The sequence below is a fragment of the Haematobia irritans genome, chromosome 2 (genome assembly GCF_050003625.1).
Source record: "Haematobia irritans isolate KBUSLIRL chromosome 2, ASM5000362v1, whole genome shotgun sequence".
NCBI lineage: Eukaryota > Metazoa > Arthropoda > Insecta > Diptera > Muscidae > Haematobia > Haematobia irritans.
The window spans coordinates 23,908,853-23,935,844 of NC_134398.1; the positions used below are offsets into that span (position 1 = coordinate 23,908,853).

Below are 26,992 nucleotides of genomic sequence, written 5' to 3' on the forward strand. Positions count from 1 at the left end.
TTTTGACAAAATTTTATTTCTATAGAAAATTTTGTTAAAATTTTATTTCTATATAGAAAATTTTAACAAAATTTTATTTCTATACAAAATTTTGTCAAAATATTTATTTCTATAGAGAATTTTTTCAAAATATTATCTCTATAGAAAATTTTGTCAAAATTGTATCTCTATAAAAAATTTTGTCAAAATTTTATTTCTATAGAAAATTTTGTTAAAATTTTATTTCTACATAGAAAATTTTGACAATATTTTATTTCTATAGAAAATGTTTGCAACATTTTGTCAAAATATTATATCGATAGAGAATTTTTTTAAAATTTTATTTCTATAGAAAATTTTTTCAAAATTTTATTTCTATAGAAAATTTTGACAAAATTTTATTTCTATAGAAAATTTTGACAAAATTTTATTTCTATAGAAAATTTTGTTAAAATTTTATTTCTTTTTCAAAATTTTATTTCTATAGACGATTTGGTCAAAATTTTATTTCTATAGAAAATTTTGTCACAATTTCATTTGTTTAGAAAATTTTGTCGTAATTCCATTTCTTTTTGTCCAACTTTTATTTCTAAGCAAATTTTATCCAAATTTTATTTCTATCGAAAATTTTGCAAATTTTTTTTTTCTATCGAAAATTTTGTCCAAATTTTATTTCTATAAAATCTGCATTTGAAATCGTACCTATATATGAAGAGCTTAAAACATTTCACACCAAAAAAAATATTACATAGAAAAATTAAGCAATGGTAAGTTTTTTGCAATAAACTTTATTTACTGAAACTGACAGGAAACCCCTAAAAGTATACTTTGAAAATCTAAATTTTGCAATTTATTTACTTAAGGAAGATTTTTTTTTTCTAAAAGTGATAGCAAAATTCTAGTATCGAGTATAGAAAACTTGTATAGAATATCTTACGAAATGCTTACATATGTAATTTACATACCAATTTCTATTTTTGCCAACGATTTGCAAGTAATTTTGGAAAGCATAGAATTTGCAGCTTATCGTTGTATTGCTACTTAAATTTTTGGATTTCTCTTTTTGTCTGTGTGACTACGATGACTACATATATTGCTAGCAAAACAATTGCGTGTTGTTAACTACTTTTCTACATTGTTTCGAAGACAAGTTTTAACAACTGTTTGGTGCATGACCTCCCATAGTTTTGCTTGTTTGTTTCCCCTACCCCCCCTGCCAAAAAAAAAAAAAGTTTGAAAAAAAAAACTCCAAATGAAAATAGGAGAGTTAAAAGTTGTGGCACTCGCCTGTCCGAGACGGCAACAATGAAAATGGCAAACTAAATAAACATTCCTAGATTTTTGAAGCTAATAACATTTGCATACTTTCAGGAGTTTATATACACAAAAGCCTTTGTGGTCTTCATTGCCATTTTGCTCTTCTACTGCTCTTTCGTTGCAAAAGCTTTTGAGATTTATAAAGTTTTATTATTGGTTTGGGAACTAGCAATTTTCCTTTCGTTAAGGTATTTTTGCAAATGCCTATTTGCAAAATTTTTCCTAAGTATACGTTAGTCAGATGGGACCGTGATTGCAGGTTTGGTTTTTTAAGTTTGAAAATTAGAAATTGTATTCAATTTATACAACAAGCTTGTTAAATTTTTTATTTGTATATGCATAGACAAATTATTGTAGAGTGTGCAAAAACAAAAGTTTTGCAATACTGGATATCTAGAACCTTTGGAGTGGAGGACTAACAATGACTATAGAAATTGGCATTTTAAAATTTTATCAATTGTCTAATTAAAGTTTTTCCAAGGCCGCTGCCAAATTATTTACAGGAAAAATCAAGTTATGAAACACAATATACAGAAATTCCTGCAAAAGAAAATGAGTGAAAAATAAAAATTTGAGTGTAGAAATTAAAAGAAAAAATTATTTACCAAAATTTTTCATTTTCCAAAATTCGTAAGAAGCGTAGCATAATTTAGGGAGCCATATATGTCTGTTATGATTTCACATCTGAAGCATATTTTTATTATTTTGGCCAATGATGTTTTTTTATGATCGAAGAGAATTAAATTAAATTAAAAGAAAACAAGTAAGGAAAATCTAAAGTCGGGCGGGGCCGACTATATTATACCCTGCACCACTTTGTAGATCTAAATTTTCGATACCACATCACATGCGTCAAATGTATTGGGGGCTATATACAAAGGTTTGTCCCAAATACATACATATAAATATCACTCGATCTGGACAGAATTTGATAGACTTCTACAAAATCTATAGACTCAAAATTTAAGTCGGCTAATGCACTAGGATGGAACACAATGCTAGTCCAAAAAAATAGGGGAAAATATTTAAATCTGAAGCAATTTTAAGGAAACTTCGCAAAAGTTTATTTATGATTTATCGCTCGATATATATGTATTAGAAGTTCAGGAAAATTAGAGTCAATTTTTACTACTTTTCGACTAAGCAGTGGCGATTTTACAAGGAAAATTTTGGTATTTTGGACATTTTTGTCGAAAACAGAAAAACATATATATGGGAGCTATATCTAAATCTGAACCGATTTCAACCAAATTTGCCACGCATAGCTACAATGCTAATTCTACACCCTGTGCAAAATTTCAACTAAATCGGAGCAAAAAATTTGACTCTGTTGTCATATGAATGTAAATCGGGCGAACGATATATATGGGAGATATATCTAAATCTGAACCGATTTCAACCAAATTTGGCACACATAGCTACAATGCTAATTCTACTCCCTGTGCAAAAGTTTAACTAAATCGGAGTTAAAACTTGGCCTCTGTTGTCATATGAATGTAAATCGGGCGAAAGCTATATATGGGAGCTATATATAAATCTGAACCGATTTCAACCAAATTTGGCACACATAGCTACAATGCTAATTCTACTCCCTGTGCAAAATTTCAACTAAATCGGAGTTAAAAAATGGCATCTGTGGTCATATGAGTGTAAATCGGGCGAAAGCTATATATGGGAGCTATATCTAAATCTAAACCGATTTCAATAAAATTTGGCACACTTGACTACACTACTAATTGTACTCCTAGTGCAAAATTTCAACCAAATTGGGGTAAAACTCTGGCTCAGTCCATATCGGGCGAAAGCTATATATGGGAGCTATATCTAAGTGTGAACCGATTTCTTCCAAAATCAATAGGGTTCTATTCTGACCCAAAGCACATACTTGTGACAAATTTGAAGTCGATTGGACTAAAACTGCGACCTAGACTTTGATTACAAAAATGTGTTCACGGACAGATGGACACACGGACATGACTATATCGACTCAGGAGCACACCCTGAGCATTTTTGCCAAAGACACCATGTGTCTATCTCGTCTCCTTCTGGGTGTTGCAAACATATGCACTAACTTATAATACCCTGTTCCAATCTTATAATTAAAGATAAAATTATAGCATTTGTATGGTTCAAAAATCAGAAATAAAACTTAAATTTAGCATACATTATGGGGTCGCATATTGTTTATGCAAATTTAAAGAAATTAGGGGAGCCACCGTTGTGCAATGGTTAGCATGCCCACATTGCATATACAAGGTCGTGGGTTCGATTCTTGCTTCGACCGAACATCAAAAAGTTTTTCATCGGTGGATTATCCCACCTCAGTAATGCTGGTGACATTTCTCAGGGTTTCAAAGCTTCTCTAAAGCAATGAGGAACGCCGTTCGGACTCGGCTATAAAGAGGACGTCCCTTGTCATTGAGCTTAACATGGAATCGGGCAGCACTCAGTGATAAGAGAGAAGTTCACAATGGACTGAATAGTCTACGTGAGCCTGATACATCGGGCTGCCACCTAACCTAACCTAACCTGGGCCATAAATAGGCTTTTCAAATACAGTCGAACTCGGTTTTTGTGAACAATTTTTTTTTTTTTTTGTAGAATTTTTGAATTCTCCATACAAATGATGATATTTATAATGAATACGATTGTAACGAATTTAGCGGCAAAGACAAAAATACATTTCCCAACAAAAAAATTTGGAAGTTCTTCCAAAGGCACAACTTTATAAGCACTTCCAGAAGATGTACTCCCAATGATGTTCTTTATTTTAACTATACATGAAGATCTTTTCATTCAATTTTTTATAACATGTTTTTTTAATACTTTTAATGGGTAATTTTAACTTTTTTTAGTTTCAAATAGGTTGCAAACAGAGTAAGAAGTCATAAAATGGTACAAATTATTTAAATTTTGTCGAAAAAAATGCTAAATCCAATTTGAGGTCGAACGTTTAAGACAAGAGTTAAAATCCATTAAAAATTATAAAAATTATAAAAATTATTTATTTGCCGAAATATCACAGAATTTTTTAATTTACATCCAAAACATTGAATTCAGATCACACCTAAAGAAGTGATGCAAATTCAGTGGAGGACTTCCGTCCTATGACAAGCCCATGTTAAACTCATCGCTTCTGCGTCAATTTTGCACCACTTCCGGATCCAAAAAGAACATTTTCATTACTTTTTTGGCGATGCTTTTTTTGCTGGGTTGTTGGAAAATCATATTAACAGAAAAATTATTTTTTTTATACTATATACAATGGTTATAAGAACATTTGTAAATTGTTCAGCATACTTTTAGGCATGATTGTAATTTTTCCTATTATAAGTATTTTCAAAAATTTTAAACAAAACGCCAATTAAAACTACTAAAAATTGCTAGAGACATTGACATATACATAGAAATGTAAAAAATATTTTAACATACTTTTAGGCTTCAGGCTGTCATTATGTAATCCCCAAAAGAATTCGTCAGGTTATTCTAAAGGAATTATTTAAAAGTACGAAAAATTCCTACAACTAAAAACCATGAATTATATGCCTTTGGAGTTTTGCCTAAGCTCTAAAATATTCAATAAAAGAAATTTCCAATGCAATGGAATTTACTTCCAAGGTAATAATAAATATAGAAAATTTTCTATAAGTCTTTATCATATAATCGCTGTTATTTTTCGCATATATGTAAGCAACAAACCATTAAAAAATTCTTATTGTTGCTTCTTGCATAGGCCATAATTCTCAAAACATTTTTTTTTTGTTAATTTTCCCTTATAAATACTTGAGAAAATATACAACAACAATCCATATGTTAGATATAATTTAAGCTTATATTATCATAAAATGGTTTAAGGCAATTTTCTGTTTTTCAAGGGCATTGCAAAATACATAAACAGAAGCTTTGATATTGATTTGAAAATTTAATGATATCTGCAGTGTAATTTTTTTACAAGGCACATGCGTAGAAAACAAAAAAAAAACACATCAAAAGAAATTTTAAAGCATATCCTAAGGAGAATTTTAGAAATTCCTTTATATAGCATAATTGGGATGTGCGAGTGTGTGTGTGTTTTGTGTTATCTCACCATAAATCTGGGTAAATTTGATTTCATTTACTAATTTCGGGGACCATTTAATATAGCATAGCATAATTTGATTATATTGTTTAATTTTCTGTTCTTAATTCTCTTTTTGGGGTCAATTTAATATCAAAACCAAATTATTGTAATTAATACACTTTGGAGGTACTCATTATGAACAACAAAGGTAAATTAAAACCATATTTTCCATGTTCATTTTCCCTAAAACTAAATAAACAGCTAGTATGGAATAGGTGAAATTATATAGCTTTCATGCTTGGTATACAACACATTCAAAGGCGCACACACACAGTCTGACCGTCCTTGGCCATTACCTAGCTGGGATGGTAATGCGGAAAATGTGGGGTGGATGACGTATGAAAGCGACGATGAAATGAGAGTTTGAGGAGTGCTAAGGATTGTGGCACACCGCAATTACTATTAACAAAGAATTAGATTTTACCTTTAAAGCGAGTAAATATTCCCAGGATCTCACACTGAAAATGACTCGTTAGCCAAATGGGATACAGGGATAATTTCCATATGCAAAGAAATACATAGAGAAAAAATTGTCTGGAATCTGTAAGGGAGACTGAGGGTTGACTTTTCAACCTAATGGCGATGACCATCAACCACATCACTCTAATGTCGTCATTGCCATCGTAGTAGTAGTCATCATCATCATCATCATCATCATCAGCACCACCATCGACATAGTCATCACTTTTCCAAAGAACACAGAAATTATTCTAGCGTTAAATTGGAAATTTAGAAATTCAAACCATACTCTTACCCAGAAGCCAAGCTAGCTGGCCTTGCAATTGTACAAACATATTTAGCATATAATGAAATAATAAAGTTCATATATGTTGTTCAACATGTTTATGAAATGTACCATAACAACAACCACATTAGAAGCAGTACAAGTAGAAAAACAAATGGCAAAATCGAGTCCCCTGTACAAAGAAAACTAGCACCAGTGTTCCCCCCTACCACAAATTCCCCATACCCCAGGCCAACAACATGGAAATGTGATGAGATGTAAATCAACACAGAGCTGAATATTAAGGTGATCTCAGCATAGCATGTGAATGGACAAACAAAACTATGGACCAATAGATGGATGGATAAACGTATTCATTCCGTTGGTATGGTGTATACCTTTATCCACAAGACCTAGACCATTATGTATGAAATCAAATTAAAAACAGAAAATATAAAATCAACAACAACAAAAAAAAATTAAATCAGGAAAACTCAGACCATCACATGTGAATGTCCCCTCGCCCCCCCAGGTCTAACATTCATCGTGACTACCTATCAAATGCTTCCATAGATATGCTAATGCCGAAATGCAAATTTTCTAGCGACCAAACCATTCCTGTTTTCTATAGATCTACTACCCATACCACAAAAAAAAAATTACTCCCGTAGCATAAGCCAAACGATATCTAAATGAATGAATGAAGGAAGATTTAAAAGGAATATGGCCCCAAGATAAGTATTTCCTAGATATGCAAAAACATATTTGTTTTCATTCATGTAAAGCATAGAACAAATTGAAATACTCAAAATATACTGCATATTTTTTGGCTGTTTTGCAAAATTTACTACGGTGAATGGAAATGTGTATGTACTACTACGGCCTTTTGTTGATGTAAAAGGAACGGGGGGAAAATATGAAGATTTGTTTAATTTAATGAATATCCCCATTGGTTATTCATCTCGTTGTTTTTTTTTTTTCTTTCGAAAATTAATTTAAGTTTACTAGACTTTAGAGTGTACTCAAATAAGACTAGTGATGAGCTACCAAAAAGAAATGCTGATATTTTGAAAATTTCAATACAGTTTTAGTAAATGGAATAATTTCAAAGCCTCATTAAAATGCAATTGATAGTCGGAGGCACCACTACTACTTGGTATATTAAAATTCTAAAGCCTATAGAAATCTACAAATGTTAGCTAAAGCTATTTAAAGGAATGTTTTATATAATTATATCATCTACAGATGATATTGAGAGAGCTATGAATTGATTGAATATGAAAACATAAGTATATTTCTTAATAATTTTTACATAGCTCTAATATCAATAGCATATCTTTAGGCTAAGGCTAGACACTACTTCAGGTATGTCGGTTTATGAATATACTACAAAATCAAGTGTATTTTTTTATTTTGAAGCATAAATCTAGAGGAAAATGGAATATCAATAGCGAAAAATGTAGTTTTATCTACTGCACCAGACCATAGAAATAAATTTGTGAAATTTCTGTTTGTGAAAGGTATACAAATCCATTAGAAATTTTAATTTTATTTGATCTTTCTTTTATATTAAATAGAAAATAATTATTCAAGCTTGATATGATATAAAATTCCTTACGAATTTTAATTGAAATTAAATATCGAAAAAATTAATTACATGGCATACTTTTAGGCTAAGCAAAGTTTGTTGATTTTAGACCCTAATGTGTAGGACTTATAAAAATGTTTATTAATTTAAAAACAAGTTTTTAACTATTATACATAGTAAAATTATTTTGTTATAACTCACATCGACCAGAATTATATGTATTACCCTTCTAAATTTATATGTATTACCCACCCTTTTAAAATTAAATCTTGGAGAATTTAATTTTCTCAAATATTTTTTTTTATTAACTGGAAGGCCATTTGCTCGATTACTTAGAATAGCCAAAACACTTTTGAATTAATCTAATTATAAAAAAAAAACAACAATGAAAAATTATATGGCTTACCAAATTTCTATTATTCTATTGAGATTTAGCTAAAGTTATTTATTTATTTTTAAATAATTTTTGCTTCTCAAGAGTAAATTCAGCAAATGAGAGATAAGTATTGAGTGAAGATGAAAACATAAGTATATTTCTTAATGACTTATATATAAATCAAATATGAATAGCATATCTTTAGGATAAGACTAGAAGCTATGGCTTTTAGTCTTACTTGAGAGCTTACTAAAAAATTAAATGTTTTTATTTTGAAGCATACATCTAGGGGGGAAATCGAATATCACTTGCGGCAAATGTAATTTTATCTACTGTACCAGGCAATATAAATTATATTAGTGAAGGGTATACCCCTTTCAGAGCTTGTTTGAATTTTAATTGAAATGAAATATCAAAAAAAAAATATATATTAAATTATTTGTTGATTTTAGACCAACATGTTTAGGCCTTATAAAAATATTAATTAATTTAAAACAAAGTGTATAACTGGTAAACATAGTAAAAATATTTTTTTTTCTATATAACTCACATTAACTAGAATCTTTATATGTAAATTTAGAAAATTAAATCTTAGGAAATTTAGTTTTCTCAAATATTTTTTTTATTGCATATAAGGAGCTTTCCTCCATTATTTGGTATATCCCAATTATTTTGAAATAAAAATATAAAAAAGAAAAATGAAACATTATATGGCATACATTTTGAGGACGCTTTAAAAGGCTTGGAAAATTGTTATCATTGTATTGAGAGTTAGCTAAAGCTATTTATTTATTTTTAAATAATTATAATTATTTTAAATGAATCATAGCTTCTCAAAAGTATATTCAGCAAATGAGAGATAAGAATTGATTAAATAAGAAATCATAAGGGTATATTTTAATGATTTTTATATCGTTCTAATATGAATAGCATATTTTTAGGATGGCAATTGACGCTATGGCAACCATGTTGGTTTGAGAATTTACTAAAAATTATGGTGTTTTCTTTTGAAGCATACATCTAGGAGGGAACGGTATATCATTTGGGGCATATGTAATTTAATCTACTGTAGAAGTTATATATGTGACAGGTATACACTTTTGCAAAGCTTGTTTAGGGTTTAAAATTATCAAACACAAAAAGTATTTACGGCCGTAAGTTCGGCCAGTACGAATCTTATGTACCCTCCACCATGGATTGAGTAGAAACTTCTACTAAAAACTGTCATCCACAATCGAATTACTTGGGTTCTGGTAATACTATATATGATTATGGACCGATATGTGCCAATTTTGCCATGGTTGTTTAAGACCGTATACTAACACCACGTACCAAATTTCAACCGGATCGGATGAAATTTGCTTTCCCAAAAGGCTCCGTAGGTCAAATCTGAAGACCGGTTTATATGGGGGCTATTTATAATTATGGACCGATATGGCAATTTTGGCATTGTTTATAGTGTCCTTATAGTTACAAAAAAACACAAAATTTCAACTGAATCGCATGAAATTTGCTCCTCTAAGAGGCTTCAAATCCAAATCTGGGGATCGGTTTATATGGGGGTGTTTAAATTTACATTTTTTTTGTTCATATCAATTTGAATTATACCGAAATCGTATTTGAATTTGTAATTGAATTGAATTCTAGTCTTTAAGTTTTTTGTTATCGAACATCCATCTATGACTAATCGTGCCTAAATAGTGCTTATTCTGAAAAATCGATACACGTCAAGATTTGGCGGAAAACAAAAAGAGAGAGAGCTTTAATACGATGGATTGATGTTCGACGTAAGCATAAAAAGAAATAAATGGACACTTACTTTAGACAACTGCAACGGTGAGCATCAAGTTATTTCTTAACTCCTCTGCCTTTCCTACGCTAATTGGATTCCCATCTATTTTTATCGAGTCTTTGCTATTTCTAACTGTTCATAAAGAAAAGTTTGAATAGCAAAAGACATTGCGAATTTCTTCGTAGGTTGAATTTGGAGCAATTGAAAAATATAAACTTTTCTGTAATATTGGATTATCCAAAGTCTCGCTGTTTTCAAAGAAATATCGAATAAGGCGAATTTATCCAATCTTCTCTTTGCCCCTCTTACATATTGGATAAGGCCGAATTTTTATGCATGGTCCTTCTGAACCTCACGTGAACTGGCTTTTGGAATTAAGACACTCTACGCAATCCAGACTTATTGTAAAATGAGGTATGTGACAAGCCAGGTGAAACGCAGCAAGCAAGATACAAGGTAACCAAAAATTTTATCACTCCAAAAAAAAAAAAAAAAAATCGTGAGTAGAAATGAACAAACATTTTTTCTTGAAAAGTGAAAATGAAAATTTTATGAACTCGAAAGTGTGATTTTTACAAAAATACCGTAATAACGGTTCCTATAGAACAAGTTAAAAATCTTGGTTTACCACATTGCATAATCGATGGTTGAGTTTTGTTTCTTTATTTCGGGGTATTTCTCAAATTACACGAACTGCGAATTAAAGAAAAGGAAACATTAAAGAAAACATGTGTCTGGACTAGTCTCAACACCGGCAATTGTATGAAGGTTGTTTAAACGTAGAGAAATGCATAGCAACATTTAGCAACATTAACATTTGTTATATTTACCAAATGTTAGTCTACATAAAATTTTGCTGTGTAACATCACGCCTCTCATTTTGAACTACACCACATGTTTCAAATGTTAATTACCGTCTCCCCATACGTCTCCGAGTGTATTCTCTTTTCTGCTTTATCACAACTCTGTTATCTCATATTTGAAGTACACCACATGTTTCTAATGTTAATTACCGTCTCCCCATACGACTCCGAGTGTATTCTCTTTTCTGCTTTATCACAACTCTGTTATCGATCTTCTGCGTACAGGCATACATACATATCTATATTGAATCACTAACATAAGTTTTCACTTGCACTCTTAATTGGTTACGGTCTCCACGTACCATACTGTAAATTGAAGCTCATCTCTGTTAATGCGCTTTACGGGGCTCTGCTCGATTTCAAAATATATTTACACATATATATAGATGACTTACCGTATTGTCATGGAAGCCATTGAAGATTTGTAAAACTTTATCCCAACTCTGTCGTACACATATTATTTAATTTAAATTGCATTCGAAATTAGAATAACACCATCATATCTGAGCACAGTGAGAAAATTGTTATTGACTAAGAACCAAAAAAATTTGCAATTAGTAACTTTGTATCCGTTTGTGGTTGCAGTTTTGACTTTTAACGTGGTAAAGACTGCATGAAATAAATTTCATTCATTTACTGTGCATACGCGTTTGCAAAATTTCACAATATTCTAAGTCTGTAATCAAAGATTCTTAAATGCCCATTTTTTTAATTTGCCTGCCATGAAATGACTGGGTTCTGAAAATAAATTTGTTGCTTTGATGACTCACTTTCAAATGTTAATATGTCACAGTAAAAAGAGTGAATTATAATTCGTCTCTACTCCGCCATATTTACATTACTGAGAAGCAAGCACATAGAGAGTAATTCCAACAACGCCAAACTGTTATACAAGTTCCCGCAACATTTTGCTTATTATACATTGTCTCCATATTCATAACAAAAAGACGAGCCTTTTATATATTGCATTTTGTCTCCATTTTCATAACAAGGGACAGACATAGTGTTCATGGAGGAATAACACAGACAGAAGAAAACTGATGAAAGCAATCTTACAGATACTTTGTTTAACACATGTGATCGGAGAAATCAGATACATGTGATCGTATTTCAAAATAATTTCCCACAACATATTGTTAAATAAATCAATAGGATTTAAATTTTTATAACTTCTAATAGAAGTTTCATTACATGAAGACTTCGTACTTGCGTTACGTAGAACTCTGATATTAATTGATTTATTTCTTAAGATTATGTGAATATAGATTCACTATATTTTCGACTTGTCTGTTTTAAGTATCAATATTTATTGGTTCTTTGAACAATTGTACTTACGTTACAAAATTTTGGAAAACCGATCTCGTAATAGCACCGCTGTTTGGACAGGCGATTTTCTCTTTGTACATTTTGTACTGACGTTACAATTTGTGCTGATATTATATTTGTATATTCATGTATATATATTTATTTAATTTCAATATTGTGCTCTGTAAATCGGAAATTAGAATTAAAACCGTATCACTAGTTGCATTTTCGCTACAAATCATTGGTAATACATTTATACATATACATTTTGAAATACTTGCCAAAAGTTCTCAAACGTTTCATTTACAAGATACAAGGTTTAATAAGCCTGGGCTTGAAAATTTTGGCTGTGTTATTTAGTTTTTCGGTTGCCATTGCGGGTGCACTATATTAATATTTTTCTCAGTCGGCTTGCCTCAAATCTCCACAATGGAAAAAGCAACGGATCCAAAAAATGTGTTTATATTCTCCTCTGACTTTTTAATATTGTTTTGTACCCAATTCGCATCAATCAGGGAGGATGACCAAACTGAATCGATTTTAGAGGTAAAGATGATGGATTTAGAGGAAAGGTGGACCAAGCTTCAGGGGGCATATTCCACGATAACAATTATGTTTGGTAGTAAGGACGGGGATGCCGACAGAGAATTTTTGGACTCAGCCCGGAGTAAGTTTGAGAACTGTTCGGATAACTACTATATTTGTAAATCTAAAATCTTAGACCTGTTACGGATTAAAAAGGGAGGAGTTAGGCACACAGAATTCGCTGCCCCTGTAGTACCTCTTCAATCGTGTCCACAGGCCATGGCCACGGGTTTAAATATTAAACTACCACCGTGCGATACCGAGATTTTTGAGGGAGGATATGAGGAATGGCCATCGTTCCGCGATATGTTTATCGCCATATACATCAATCACCCAAAGCTAACACCTGCACAGAAATTGTTTCATTTGAGAAACAAGACAAGAGGTGAAGCCGGTGCCATTGTAAAACGATTCACGTTATGTGACGAAACATTTCCCCTTGCGTGGGAGGCCCTAAAACTAAGATATGAAAACACCCGAGTATTAGTCGATGGCCAATTAAGAATCCTATTTAATATCCCTATTGCCTCGGCGGAAAATAGTCGTTCTATTCAGAATTTACAATCGACAGTGAACGACTGTCTAGCTAGACTCCAAACCCTTGGAGTATCAACTGACGGTTGGGACCCTTTACTAGTGTATTTGGTGTCCACAAAACTGCCCGAGGCTACTTTAGCATTGTGGGAACAATCGCTAGATTCTCACAAAACTTTACCGAAGTGGTCCCAAATGAATACCTTTTTAATAAGTCGATATGAAATTGTTGAACGAATTTCTAGCATTAAGGAAACTCAAAACTTTTTCGGGGCTCAAATGGAGCCAATTCAATCCTATGTTTCGGAGGAAAAAGTGGAGAGTAAGTGTAGACTTTGCGATATGATCCATTCACTGCGAATTTGCCCAGCCTTCAGACAACTCTCTGTTGCAGAACGAATAGAATTTGTATTTAAAAACAAATTTTGCAACAATTGCTTATCGCCTTGGCACGTAAAAAAAGAATGCAAAAGTAAAAATAGGTGTACTGAATGCAAACAATATCACCACTCCCTGCTTCATTTGAAAAAGGCCAAACCTCCATCAAATAATACCACAATCACTCAGACAGCAATGGTGGCTCACGACCTACCTAATGTGACCCCTCAAATCATGCAAGAGTCGATCCCATCGACTGAGAATTTTGCATCTCCATCGGTCTTACAACCTGACATAAACGTCCATGTATCCTCTGATTACACAAGCGTCCTTTTACGGACAGCTTTAGTTCCTGTGGAATATTTGGGTGAAATATTTACCATTAGGGCTTTAATTGACCCCGGTTCACAACGAACCTTTGTATCTGAACGGATTCGTAACAGGCTGCAAGTACCAACGAGGCGTTCACATTGTGTTGTATCTGGAATCGGTGGTAAAACTCAGAGTTCAGATAAGGAATGTGATCTTACCTTATGCTCAAAAGATATGAAGACCAAAATAGTGGTCTCTGCTATTATCTTACCTAAGGTGACAAATCACCTTCCATCATTTACTATCAAACCACCCAATCTTCATGCCTTTGCTGAAATTCAGTTGGCCGATCCATACTTTTTCAAGTCTGCACAAATAGACCTCATTATCGGGGCAGATAATACCCATCACATTGAGAGGGAAGGATTTCTCAAAGACATTTATGGCCATCTCTCGGCCCATAATACTATCTTCGGATGGGTTGTTAGTGGACCAGTTCCTACCGTTCATAGTTTTTCTGCCACAGTTAGTGCATCGGAAAATGTAGCCCTTAATGATCTTCTGCGTAATTTTTGGGAAGTAGAAGAAATTCCAAACGTTCCAAAGGTGTCTGAACAGGATATTTATTGTGAAGAATATTATAAACGCACTACTCTCAGGGAACCTGATGGTCGATACATGGTTCGCCTGCCGTTTAAAAAAGAATTCAATACCACACTTTCACTAGGTCCTTCGAGAATGATTGCACTACAACAATATATCCGAATAGAAAAATCACTTTCAAAACAGACCGATCTTTCTAATGAATATCGAAAAGTGCTGTCTGAGTATATCACTTTAAACCACATGCAGGAAACACATTCAGCCGAAGAGCGACAAAACGGGAAATATTGTTCGTTCTATTTGCCACACCATGCTGTGGTACGTCCCGATAGCAAGACTACCAAAGTTCGAGTAGTTTTCAATGGCTCTGTCAGAACTAACACCGGTCTTTCACTTAATGATGTGCTTTATTCAGGACCAACTTTGCAAGCCGATTTGATGTCAATACTTTTACACTGGAGAATTTATCGATACGTTTTCAGCGGAGATGTGCAAAAAATGTACCGCCAAATTTTAATTCACCCGGAAGATAGATGTTTTCAGAGGATCCTATTCAGATCTCACACTGAAACAGATATTAAAAATTTCGAATTAAAAACTGTTACCTTTGGCCTCAATTGTGCACCGTTTCTAGCCATTAGAACTTTGCTACAATTGGCACAAGACTCGGAGAAACAGTTTCCTTCAGCTGCATCCATTATTCGCAATGAGACATATGTAGACGATATACTGGCGGGAGGCCATTCTCTTGACGAGACAAAATTAGCTCAATCTCAATTAATTTCGGTTTTGAATTCAGGGGGATTTCCACTCAAAAAAATCACAGCCAATGATCCCTATCTATTACAAGATCTTCCCCCCGAAGATCTATACGACTCTGATTTCCTTAAATTTGATGAGGCTAGTTCTACGAAAACCCTTGGCATTCAGTGGAATGCTCTTACTGATTGCTTCTCGTACGCCTTCAATAATGAAATAGCTTCCGCCGCGGTTACGAAACGTCAAATCCTATCAGCTGTTGCCAAATTATATGACCCAGCTGGATGGTTGTCCCCAATCATAATTCGGGCTAAAATTCTAATGCAAAGCCTTTGGTTAGAGGGACTTGAATGGGATCAACCAGTTGGATCGTCTTCTCAAATTCGTTGGAAATCGATAGCTTCACAACTACCACTCATACATCAAATAAAAATTCCAAGATGGATACATTACAGCCCCTCTAATTGTATTGAAATTCACGGTTTTAGTGACGCGTCTTTACATGCATACTGTGCTGCTGTTTATATTAGGGTTAGCAGTTCCGATGGAATTTTTTCGAATTTATTGGTTTCAAAAACGAAAGTAGCACCCCTCGAAACAATTAGTTTACCTCGCCTTGAACTCTGTGGGGCCTTGTTGCTATCGAAATTAATAAAACAAATTCTGTCTTTTATGCCCTTCAACAATTCCGATATCTTCTTGTGGTGTGATTCTCTAATTGTGCTTGGTTGGCTTAGTAAACCACCATACATGTGGAAAACCTACATAGCCAACAGAGTTTCCCAAATTCGATACAATGTTCCAAATGCTTATTGGAGACACGTTCCTACAGGCGAAAACCCCGGAGATTTGGGAACAAGAGGTTGTCGCGTGAATGAATTAATCGATAATACTCTATGGTGGCATGGTCCAACTTGGTTGCGGCAGGAATCGTCCTGCTGGCCTCCACATATAATTCCATATCCTCCAGAATCCGAGAGAAGAAAGGTGGAGAGTTTTCCCGCTGTTTTAACTGAACCATACCCTTTCGAAAAATTTTCTACGTATTCGAAAGCTTTACGAGTTTTTTGTTATGTCTTTCGCTTCTACCATAACTGCTCCAAAGAGCAAAGACTCAATCGATCACACACGTCTATTTCCCATGACGAGATTAATTTTGTAAGAAGAAGATTTATACTTCTTTCTCAACAAAGATTTTATTCTGATGAATATCGGTACTTATCAAATTCGAAACTTTTACCTAAGAAAAGTCCCCTCGCTTCTCTTAACCCATTTATAGATGAACATGGTCTTTTGAGAGTCCATGGACGTCTTGCTAATTCCGACCTTCCATACAATGAAAAATTCCCAATTATTCTGCCCTATCAGGCTCATTTTACAAAGCTTTATCTAGAGTTTATTCACAACCTTCTTTTACATGGAGAATGTTCGCTTATGTGCCGCATTATAAATACTGAATTTCATATCAGTCGGCTAAAATACACCGTGAAAAGAATTATTCACTTTTGTAAAACGTGTACCATTCACAAAAAAAGACCATGCAATCAAATCATGGCACCATTACCTGTTGACCGTACCACACTCACGTTACCATTTGAAGTAACCGGTGTTGATTTCGCTGGTCCCTTTGAGCTTAAAAGTTCCAGTCTTCGTAATGCTCCAATCATAAAGGGATATGTCAGTGTTTTTATATGTTTTGCCACAAAGGCTATACATTTGGAGCCTTGCTCAGAGCTTACTTCCACAGCATTTCTTGCTGCATTTTCTCGGTTTGTCGGAAGACGTGGTTTACCCAAAAAAGTCGTATCTGATAATGGGAAGAATTTCTTAGGAGCAAGCAAAAGCCTAATCAAGGATTTCAAACAGTTTGTCAACAAAACCTCCTTCGATATCTCACAAAGATATTTAGTACATGGTCTAGATTGGTCATTCATACCTCCTCATGCCCCCCATATGGGAGGTTTGTGGGAGGCAGCTGTAAAAAGTTTTAAGTTTCATTTCCGTCGTATCATGGGCTCCCATCGCTGTACATTCGAAGAATTTTCCACCGTTCTAGCTCGTATTGAGGGTGTCCTTAACTCTAGACCCATTTCTGCTCTATCTGAGGACCCCCATGATATTACTGCTTTAACCCCTGGACATTTCCTCCGAGGGGGTCCAGTTATGGCCCTACCTGAACTTCACAACAGTAATTTATCGGTAATAAATCGGTGGGAAAAGCTTAAGGCTCTTCACCACCAATTTGCTGCCCGATGGAAGGAGGACTATTTACGAAATCTGCAAAAGAGATATAAATGGAAATCTCCCACCCCAAATATTCAGAAAGATAATCTAGTGGTAGTCATTGATGACCTTCTTCCACCTAGTGAGTGGAAGCTAGGAAGAATTGATAAGGTGTACACAGGAAGTGATACCAAGGTTCGCATTGCCGATATACGTACTTCAACCGGTATTATCACACGACCGATTGTTAAGCTTTGCTTATTACCCTACGATAATGCTTAATATCCAATTGAGTTATTCATTTTCATTTTTTCTTTTTTATTCGCATTAAATTAAAGTATTCAACATCCTTCTTGTTTATTTTCAAAAGAGCTCGACGAGATCCAAGAATCCATCAGTGCAAAGTTTGTTTGAAATACCATTCTCTCCGATTCTGCAAAAGGTTCTTGCACATGAACGCCTCTGACCGGAAGCATGCTGTCTATAAATATCACTATTGCGTTAACTGTCTGGCAAGGAGCCATGGCTTAAGAAATTGCACCTCCCAAGTAACATGTCAAAATTGTGGACATTATCATCATACACTTCTTCACCATGCACTACACCCTCGTATAGAGCCAACATCTAGTAGACGACGTCCTAAGGCACCCAAACGTTCACAAAATGGTAACGGAACCTCAAAACTTCAACGACGCCAACCAAATGTGTTACATCGGCGAGTAACATCAAATTCGAATGAACATCAACTGATACCATCGGATAGACAACAAATTATCTCCGCAGCTATCAAATCTTTAGCAAATCTCCTTATATAATTCTTTAATATTTGCATACATGCAAAGGGCCCCCAGTATGTTTAAATTTACATTTTTTTTGTTCATATCAATTTGAATTATACCGAAATCGTATTTGAATTTGTAATTGAATTGAATTCTAGTCTTTAAGTTTTTTGTTATCGAACATCCATCTATGACTAATCGTGCCTAAATAGTGCTTATTCTGAAAAATCGATACACGTCAAGATTTGGCGGAAAACAAAAAGAGAGAGAGCTTTAATACGATGGATTGATGTTCGACGTAAGCATAAAAAGAAATAAATGGACACTTACTTTAGACAACTGCAACGGTGAGCATCAAGTTATTTCTTAACTCCTCTGCCTTTCCTACGCTAATTGGATTCCCATCTATTTTTATCGAGTCTTTGCTATTTCTAACTGTTCATAAAGAAAAGTTTGAATAGCAAAAGACATTGCGAATTTCTTCGTAGGTTGAATTTGGAGCAATTGAAAAATATAAACTTTTCTGTAATATTGGATTATCCAAAGTCTCGCTGTTTTCAAAGAAATATCGAATAAGGCGAATTTATCCAATCTTCTCTTTGCCCCTCTTACATATTGGATAAGGCCGAATTTTTATGCAGGGGGCTATATATAATTATCGACCGATATGTACCAATTTTGGCATGGTTGTTAAAGACCATATACTAACACAACGTACCAAATTTCAACCGGATCGGATGAAATTTACTCCTCCAAGAGGCTACGGAGGTCAAATCTGGGGATGCCGGATCGAAAGAATTTTGCTTCTTCAAACGGCTCCGGAGGCCAAATCTGGGGACTGTTTTATATGGGGGCTATATATAATTATGGACCTATACAGACCAATTTTTGTATGGTTATTAGAGAGTATATAATTACACCACGTACCAAATTTCTGCCGTATCGGATGAAATTTGCTTCTCTTAGAGGCTCCGCAAGCCAAATCTGGGGATCGGTTTATATGAGGGCTATATATAATTATGCACCGATGTGGTCTATTTTTGCTTGGTTGTTAGAGACCATATAGTTACACCATGTACCAAATTTTAGCCGGATCGGATGAAATTTGCTGCTATTAGAGGCCCCGCAAGCAAATCTGGGGATCGGTTTATATGGGGGCTATATATAATTATGGACCGATGTGAACCAAAGTTTGCATGGTTGTTACAGACCATATATTACCACCATGTACCAAGTTTCAACTGAATAAGATGAATTTTGGTCTTCCAAGAGGCTCCGGAGGTCAAATCTGGTGATCGGTTAGAGACCATATACCAACACCATGTACCAAATTTCAGCCGGATCGGATGAAATTTGCTGCTGTTAGAAGCTCCGCAATTCAAATCGGGGGATCGGTTTATATGGAGGCTATATATAATTATGGACCGATGTGGACCAATTTTTACATGGTTGTTAGAAACCATATACCGACACCATGTACCAAATTTAAGCCGGATCGGATGAAATTTGTTGCTGTTAGAGGCTCCGCAAGCCAAATCTGGGTATCGGTTTATATGGGGGCTATATATAATTTTGGACCGATGTGGACCAACTTTTTGTATGGTGATTAGAGACCATATATAGTGTATGTATATGGTCTCTAATCACCATACAAACATCACCAAACATCACCATACCACATTTCAGCCAGATCGGATGAAATTTGCTTGTCTTAGAGGCTCCGCAAGCCAAATCGGGGGATTGGTTTATATGGCGGCTATACGTAAAAGTGGATCGATATGGCCCATTGCCAATATCATCCGACCTACATCAGCCACCGTGGTGCAATGGTTAGCATGCCCGCCTTGCATACACAAGTTCGTGGGTTCGATTCCTGCTTCGACCGAATACCAACAAATTTTTCAGCGGTGGATTATCCCACCTCAGTAATGCTGGGGACATTTCTGAGGGTTTCAAAGCGTCTCTAAGTGGTTTCACAGCAATGTGGAACGCCGTTTGGACTCGGCTATAAAAAGGAGGTCCCTTGTCATTGAGCATAACATGGAATCGGGCAGCACTCAGTGATAAGAGAGAAGTTCAACAATGTGGTATCACAATGGACTGATTAGTCTAAGTGAGCCTGATACATCGGGCTGCCACCTAACCTAACCTACATCAATAATATCTACTTGTGCCAAGTTTCAAGTCGATAGCTTGTTTCGTTCGGAAGTTAGCGTGATTTCAACAGACGGACGGACGGACATGCTTAAATCGACTCGGAATTTCAAGACGACCCAGAATATATATACTTTATGGGGTCCTAGACCAATATTTCGATGTGTTACAAATGGAATGACAAAGTTAATATACCCCCCATACTATGGTGGAGGGTATACAATTTTTTTAATTAATTATATGGCATACTTTTAGGCTGAACAAAGTCTAACAATTTTAGACCCAATTAATAAAAATATTTATTAATTTAAAAATAAGTTTTTTTTCCTATTATACATATACACAAAAAAAAAATTTTTCTGATTCAACCACGAAATTAATTGATCCAATTAATTTTTTAATTGAACTGTCTTCAATCACAGAAATGATAGTATCAATTAAAAAATTAATTGAAGGTCAATTAAAAAATTAATTGATCCAATTAAAAAATTAATTGATACTATTAATTTTTGTGATAGATTTTTGTTTCAATTAAAAAATGTGTTGATTCAATTAAATTTTTAATTGAATATTTTTTAAAACTCAATTAAAATTTTTATTGGAAAAATTTTCGTGAAATTTTTTTCTGTGTAGAAAAAATATTTTTTATAACTCACTTTGTGTAGAATTTTTATAGGGGGTATACCTATAAAAAAATACCCTTCTAAATTTATTTCTTTTTTTAATTTAATTTCCTCAAATATATATATTTTTTTATTACCTAAAATGACATTTTCTCAATTACTTAGCATAGCCCAAATGTTTTTAAATTAATCTAAATATACAAAATAAAAAAAAAATAAAAATAAAACAATGAAAAATTATATGGCATATATTTTGGGGCCACTTTAAAGGGCTTAGCAAATTGTTATCATTCTATTGTATACTTTGAGAGTTGTAAATAAACGAAATTTCATTTTACTGCATTTCCCCACCTACTTTACCACAATGGTAACAAAATCCTGGCCCTTGCATACTTTTAGATTTTATTTTCTAAATCAAACAAAAAAATCTTTATTTTTATTTATATATTTCTGTAGAAATAAACATGAAAAATTATTAACTTTACCCACAAGGGGCACACGGCACACTATTATATAGACATCATAAAACTGTAACAACAAAAATAAAATGAAATTATAGTCTCAGCAGGAGCAACAAAATAAAATAAAAATGTGCGAAAAAAATCTTAATACTCTGTTGTGAATATACGACCATTTATGTAGGTAGGAAGGAAGGATGGATTGTTGCCTTACTTTTGGTTCATCCCAAAAAATCAACATAAAATTTTTCCTACTTTAACTGGGAGATTGTAAATGTTGTGGCTGTAGTTATTGCCAAGCGAATGCTTTGGTTTGCTCTAACAAATATACATGCGTATATTGTTGCTGTGAATGATACTTGTTGTTTTGTTTTTCTTTATAGGTGTTGTTGTTTTATTTGTTTTTGTATATGTAGTTGGGGTGTATGTGCATGAGTATGTATCTGTGCTATTATTACAGTTGTTAGAATTGTTGAATCTTTTTTTTTGTGTTTTGTGTAAATCTTTAATTAAAACCGCAATAACCGCAATCTAACATACGCTTGGCAAATGTTGCTATTTTATTTGGTGTCCTTCTATACGTTTCAGTCTCTCCATGGTAAGTGAGTTGCTGGCAGTGAAATCTAAGGAGATGTTGTTATGCTATAAAATTCTATTTCTCTATTCTGGGTATCTCACAGGCTGTCTGTATGTCCCTTTTCACGAAGACAATCAACAATTTTCTACACTTAAATAAAATTGTCATATAAATGTAGACAGACAATTATACAGGCTACCATACTACGATCACTGTTCAACATTATAGCATACACAAAGGAGGCGAATACATTTAAAGCATGCATACACACAGGCATACATAAAACAACAACAGCAACAACAGCGAAATATTCAAATGAACATTTATTACCCTTACCAGTGCATTTAACACGAATAGGACTAGAATGCTTCTTTACTGGTTGGTAGGCACTTCCCCTGCTAGTGTCGTACTATAGTTTGTCATTGTTGTTATTTTTTTTTTGTTTGTTTTTTGTTTTGGAAACTCATGTATGTTTAAAAGAATTGTAGTTCTATGCTCTATGGCATAATAAAAAAATACAAAAAATAATTCTAAAATATTTGGCCAAAAAGTATACAACACAAAATTGTTGCAATTAAAATTCAAATAGCTTGCGGTGGTTGGATGCAAGTGTGAAATGTTTTCAAATATTTGTATTGAAGTAAATGCTGAAAAACAAAACTAAAACTAAAAAATATTAGTCGGGCTCTTGGATTATAGTGAGAGTATTCCACAAAAATAAAAAAACAAGGAGAATGTGAAGAAAAAATTTGTTCAAGGTCATAAAAAAGGTCAAATCTGGGGATCGGTTTATATGGGGGTTATATATAATTATGGACTGATATGAACCAATTCCTGCATGGTTGTTGGATACCATATACTAACATCACGTAACAAATTTCATCCGAATCGGATGAAATTTGCTCTTCCAAGGGGCTCTGAAGGTCAAATCTGGGGATCGGTTAATATGAGGGCTAAATATAATTATGGACCGATTTCGACCAATGTTTGTATGGGTGTTTGAGGCCATATATTAACACCACGTACCAAATATCAACTGAATCAGATGAATTTTGGTCTTCCAAAAGGCTCCGGAGGTCAAATCTGGTGATCGGTTTATATGGCGGCTATATATAATTAAGAACCAATGTGGACCATTTTTGCATGGTCATTAGAGACCATATACTAACACCATGTACTAAATTTCAGCCGGATCGGATGAAATTTGCTTCTCTTAGGGGCTCCGCAAGCCAAATCGGGGGATCGGTTTATATGGGGGCTATATATAATTATGGACCGATGTGGACCAATTTTTGCATGGTTGTTAGAGATATAGTAACACCATGTACCAAATTTCAGCCGGATCGGATGAAATTTGCTTCTCTTAGAGGCAGGGCTGTGGATCCGGAGTCGGAATCGGAATCGGAGTCTTAGAGTCGGAGTCTGAAGATTTTGCTGGAGTCGGAGTCGTAAAAATTTTGCTCGACTCCGAATCCGGCTAAACCATATTTTTTAAAACACTTCACATTTTTGTAACTAAGCAAGTTTTTACGCAAATTAGTTTCCATTGCGTTATTCATTCGATCAATGTACAGCATGTTTGTAAATGAAAATCAACTTCCAATTACGGCTATCTTTTTATGTTTCCTAGAATGTTAGACTAGCAGATGGACTGGATCGATCCATTTTAATACCCGAAATTATTTTTTTTTTATTTTATTTTAAGGCCATATACATATGTGGAATATTGACAGAAAATTTTTTCAAAGTTGTTTTTTATAGAAAATTTTGTCAAAATGTTATTTCTATAAAAAGTTTTGTCAAAATTTTATTTCTATAGCAAATTTTGTCAAAATTTTATTTCTATAATAAATTTATTCAAAATTTTATTACTATAGAAATATTTTTTCTATAGAAAATTTTGTCAAAATTTTATTTCTATAGAAAATTGAGTCAAAATTTTGTTTTTATAGAATATTTTGCAATATTTTATTTCTATAGAAAATTTTGCAAAAGTTTGTTACACACATTTTTTTTTAAATTTTATTTCTATTAATATTTTATTTTTATAAAAATTTAAGTCAAAATTTTATATCTATAGAAAATTTTGCCAAAATTTTATAGTAATAGATTTTTTATTAGAAAATTTGGTCAAAATTTTATTTCTATAGAAAATTTTGCCAAAATTTTATAGTAATAAATTTTTTAATAGAAAATTTTGCCAAAATTTAATTTCTATAGAAAATTTTGTTTCTGTAGAATATTTTGCAGAATTTTATTTACTACACAAAAATTTTTCTAAAATTGTATTTTTATTGATAATTTTTTCAAAATTTTATGCCTATAAGAAAAAATTTTCAAATTTTATTTCTATAGCAAATTTTCTCAAAAATTTTTTTCTTACTGATGCTCACTGCTATAAAAAATGTATTCGAAATTTTATTACTATAGATATATTTTTTTCTATATAAAATTTAGTCAAAATTTTATTTCTATTGAAAATTGAGCCAAATTTTTGTTTCTATAGAATATGTTATTTTGCAAAATTTTATTTCTATAGAACATTTTGCAAAATTTTGTTTGCTACACATTTTGTTTTTAAATTGTATTTCTATTGATAACTTTTTCAAACTTTTATTTCTATAAAAATGTTTGCCAAATTTTATTTCTATAAAAATTTTATTCAAAATTTTATATCTATATATCAAAATTTGATTTCTATAAAAATTTTTTCCAAAATTTTATTTCTATAGAAAATTTTGCCAAAATTTTATAGTAATAAATTTTTTTAATAGAAAATTTTGCCAAAATTTAATTTCTATAGAAATTTTTAGTCAAAATTTTGTTTCTGTAGAATATTTTGCAGAATTTTATTTACTACACAAAAATTTTTCTAAAATTGTATTTTTATTGATAATTTTTTCAAAATTTTATGCCTATAAGAAAAAATTGTCAAATTTTATTTCTATAGCAAATTTTCTCAAACATTTTTTTCTTACCGATGCTCACTGCTATAAAAAATGTATTCGAAATTTTATTACTATAGAAATATTTTTTTCTATATAAAATTTAGTCAAAATTTTATTTGTATTGAAAATATAGCCAAAATTTTGTTTCTATAGAATATGTTATTTTGCAAAATTTTATTTCTATAGAACATTTTGCAAAATTTTGTTTGCTACACATTTTGTTTTTAAATTGTATTTCTATTGATAACTTTTTCAAACTTTTATTTCTATAAAAAATTTTCCAAAATTTTATTTCTATAGAAAATTTAGTCAAAATATTGTTTCTGTAGAAAATTTTGCATAATTTTATTTACTAGACAAAAATTTTTCCAAAATTGTATGCTCACTGATGCTCACTGCTAAGTCGAAAACTTGTAGAAATGACTCAAATTTTCAAAATTTTCAATGAATGAATCATAAATGCATTTTTGCGAAATTGTCTAAACAATTATAAATATTTCCAAAATATTGCCCGAGATTTTGTAGAAGTCTGATTTGAGATTTTATCAAAATGTAGATCTTAATACAAAGTTGTGTAGAGTATATTATAATCGGCCCGCCCAACTTTACACTTTCCTTGCATTTTTATTTTTTGTTAAAATTGTGTTACGCCCCATAACGTTAGATTTAAATTTAAAGTACATAGATTTTGTCTAAATCGATTCAGATTCAAATTCATGCATATGGGAATATAAACGTTTATATAGCCCGAAACAAATTTAAAGGTTTTGAGATAGTATCAATAATTTTGGTCCACAAATACATATACTGTTGGTATCTTCTCATATTATGATAGGTATTTATAGCATTATTTTATTTATTAAACATTGCCCTAAATTTGAAATATAGAGTTTAATTGGCGTCTAATGTGAAATTAAGACCTTTTTTTGCACATATAAATAAATAGGATACTTTATATCGATCCACTTACGGTACCCCCACAATAGAACTACAAATTAGTGGTATTAAAATGAGATTTAGTTATATTACCCGGAGTCGGAGTCGAGCTGATGAAAAATGCTGGAGTCGGAGTCGAGCAACATTGGCTCGACTCCACAGCCCTGCTTAGAGGGTCTGCAAGCCAAATTTGGGGGTCCGTTTATATGGGGGCTATACGTAAAAGTGGACCGATATGGCCCATTTGCAATACCATCCGACCTACATCGATAACAACTACTTGTGACAAGTTTCAAGTCGATAGCTTGTTTCGTTCGGAAGTTAGCGTTATTTCAAAAGACGGACGGACATGCTCAGATCGACTCAGAATTTCACCACGACCCACAATATATATACTTTATGGGGTCTTAGAGCAATATTTCGATGTGTTACAAACGGAATGACAAAGTTAATATACCCCCATCCTATGGTGGAGGGTACAAAAAACAGCGTTGTTATTTTTTTTACAATAAAAACAAAATATAAATGACATTGTCTAGCTTAAATATATTAAAAAAAAAACACTAAGGTCTTGAAATATTTTCTACAATTTCGTTTTTGTATACCTTATTCTTGGTCAATTACTTAGCCACAATTTTTCTCTTTAAGCAATGTGAGCGACATAAAGAAAAAAAAAACGAAAAGTTACAATTAATGTTAAAATGATTTTTTTTTTTTGTGATCGTCTAGCTGCACCCAACGGTGAAGAATCCATATAATACTTAATTAGTTGAAATTACTAAAAGAAAATGAATCTAAATGAATCATGTCTGTTTCTTTCTTTCTTACTAGTTTTTCTTTTTCGTTTTTTTTTAAGACCATGATAAGCTCTCTTTTAGTTAGTGTATGCTAAAATTGATGCTTTCTTTCCTTGCGTTTTTTTTTTCCTTTCGTCTTTTTTACTATTTAAAATATTTACTTTACTATACAATACAAACAAGCTGAGAAAAAAAAACCAAATGGACTTGTCACTGTTTGGGGGACAATGAGTATATTAACGAGGATGTTTTAAGAAGTTTG

The 26,992-nt window shown here is 32.7% G+C and overlaps 2 protein-coding genes across 2 annotated transcripts in view; one reads left to right on the plus strand and one right to left on the minus strand.

Annotated features, from left to right (window-relative positions):
• The window catches only part of Lar (tyrosine-protein phosphatase Lar), a gene marked incomplete in the record, with an annotated part of 1,210,349 nt that overhangs the window by 522,955 nt on the left and 660,402 nt on the right, over nucleotides 1–26,992 (minus strand).
• LOC142227416 (uncharacterized) lies at nucleotides 9,708–18,582 on the plus strand. The gene is made up of 2 exons (XM_075297960.1): nucleotides 9,708–10,352; nucleotides 17,829–18,582. Exons 1-2 carry the CDS (start codon nucleotides 10,306–10,308, stop codon nucleotides 18,271–18,273), a joined length of 492 nt encoding a protein of 163 aa, XP_075154075.1. The 5' UTR covers nucleotides 9,708–10,305; the 3' UTR covers nucleotides 18,274–18,582.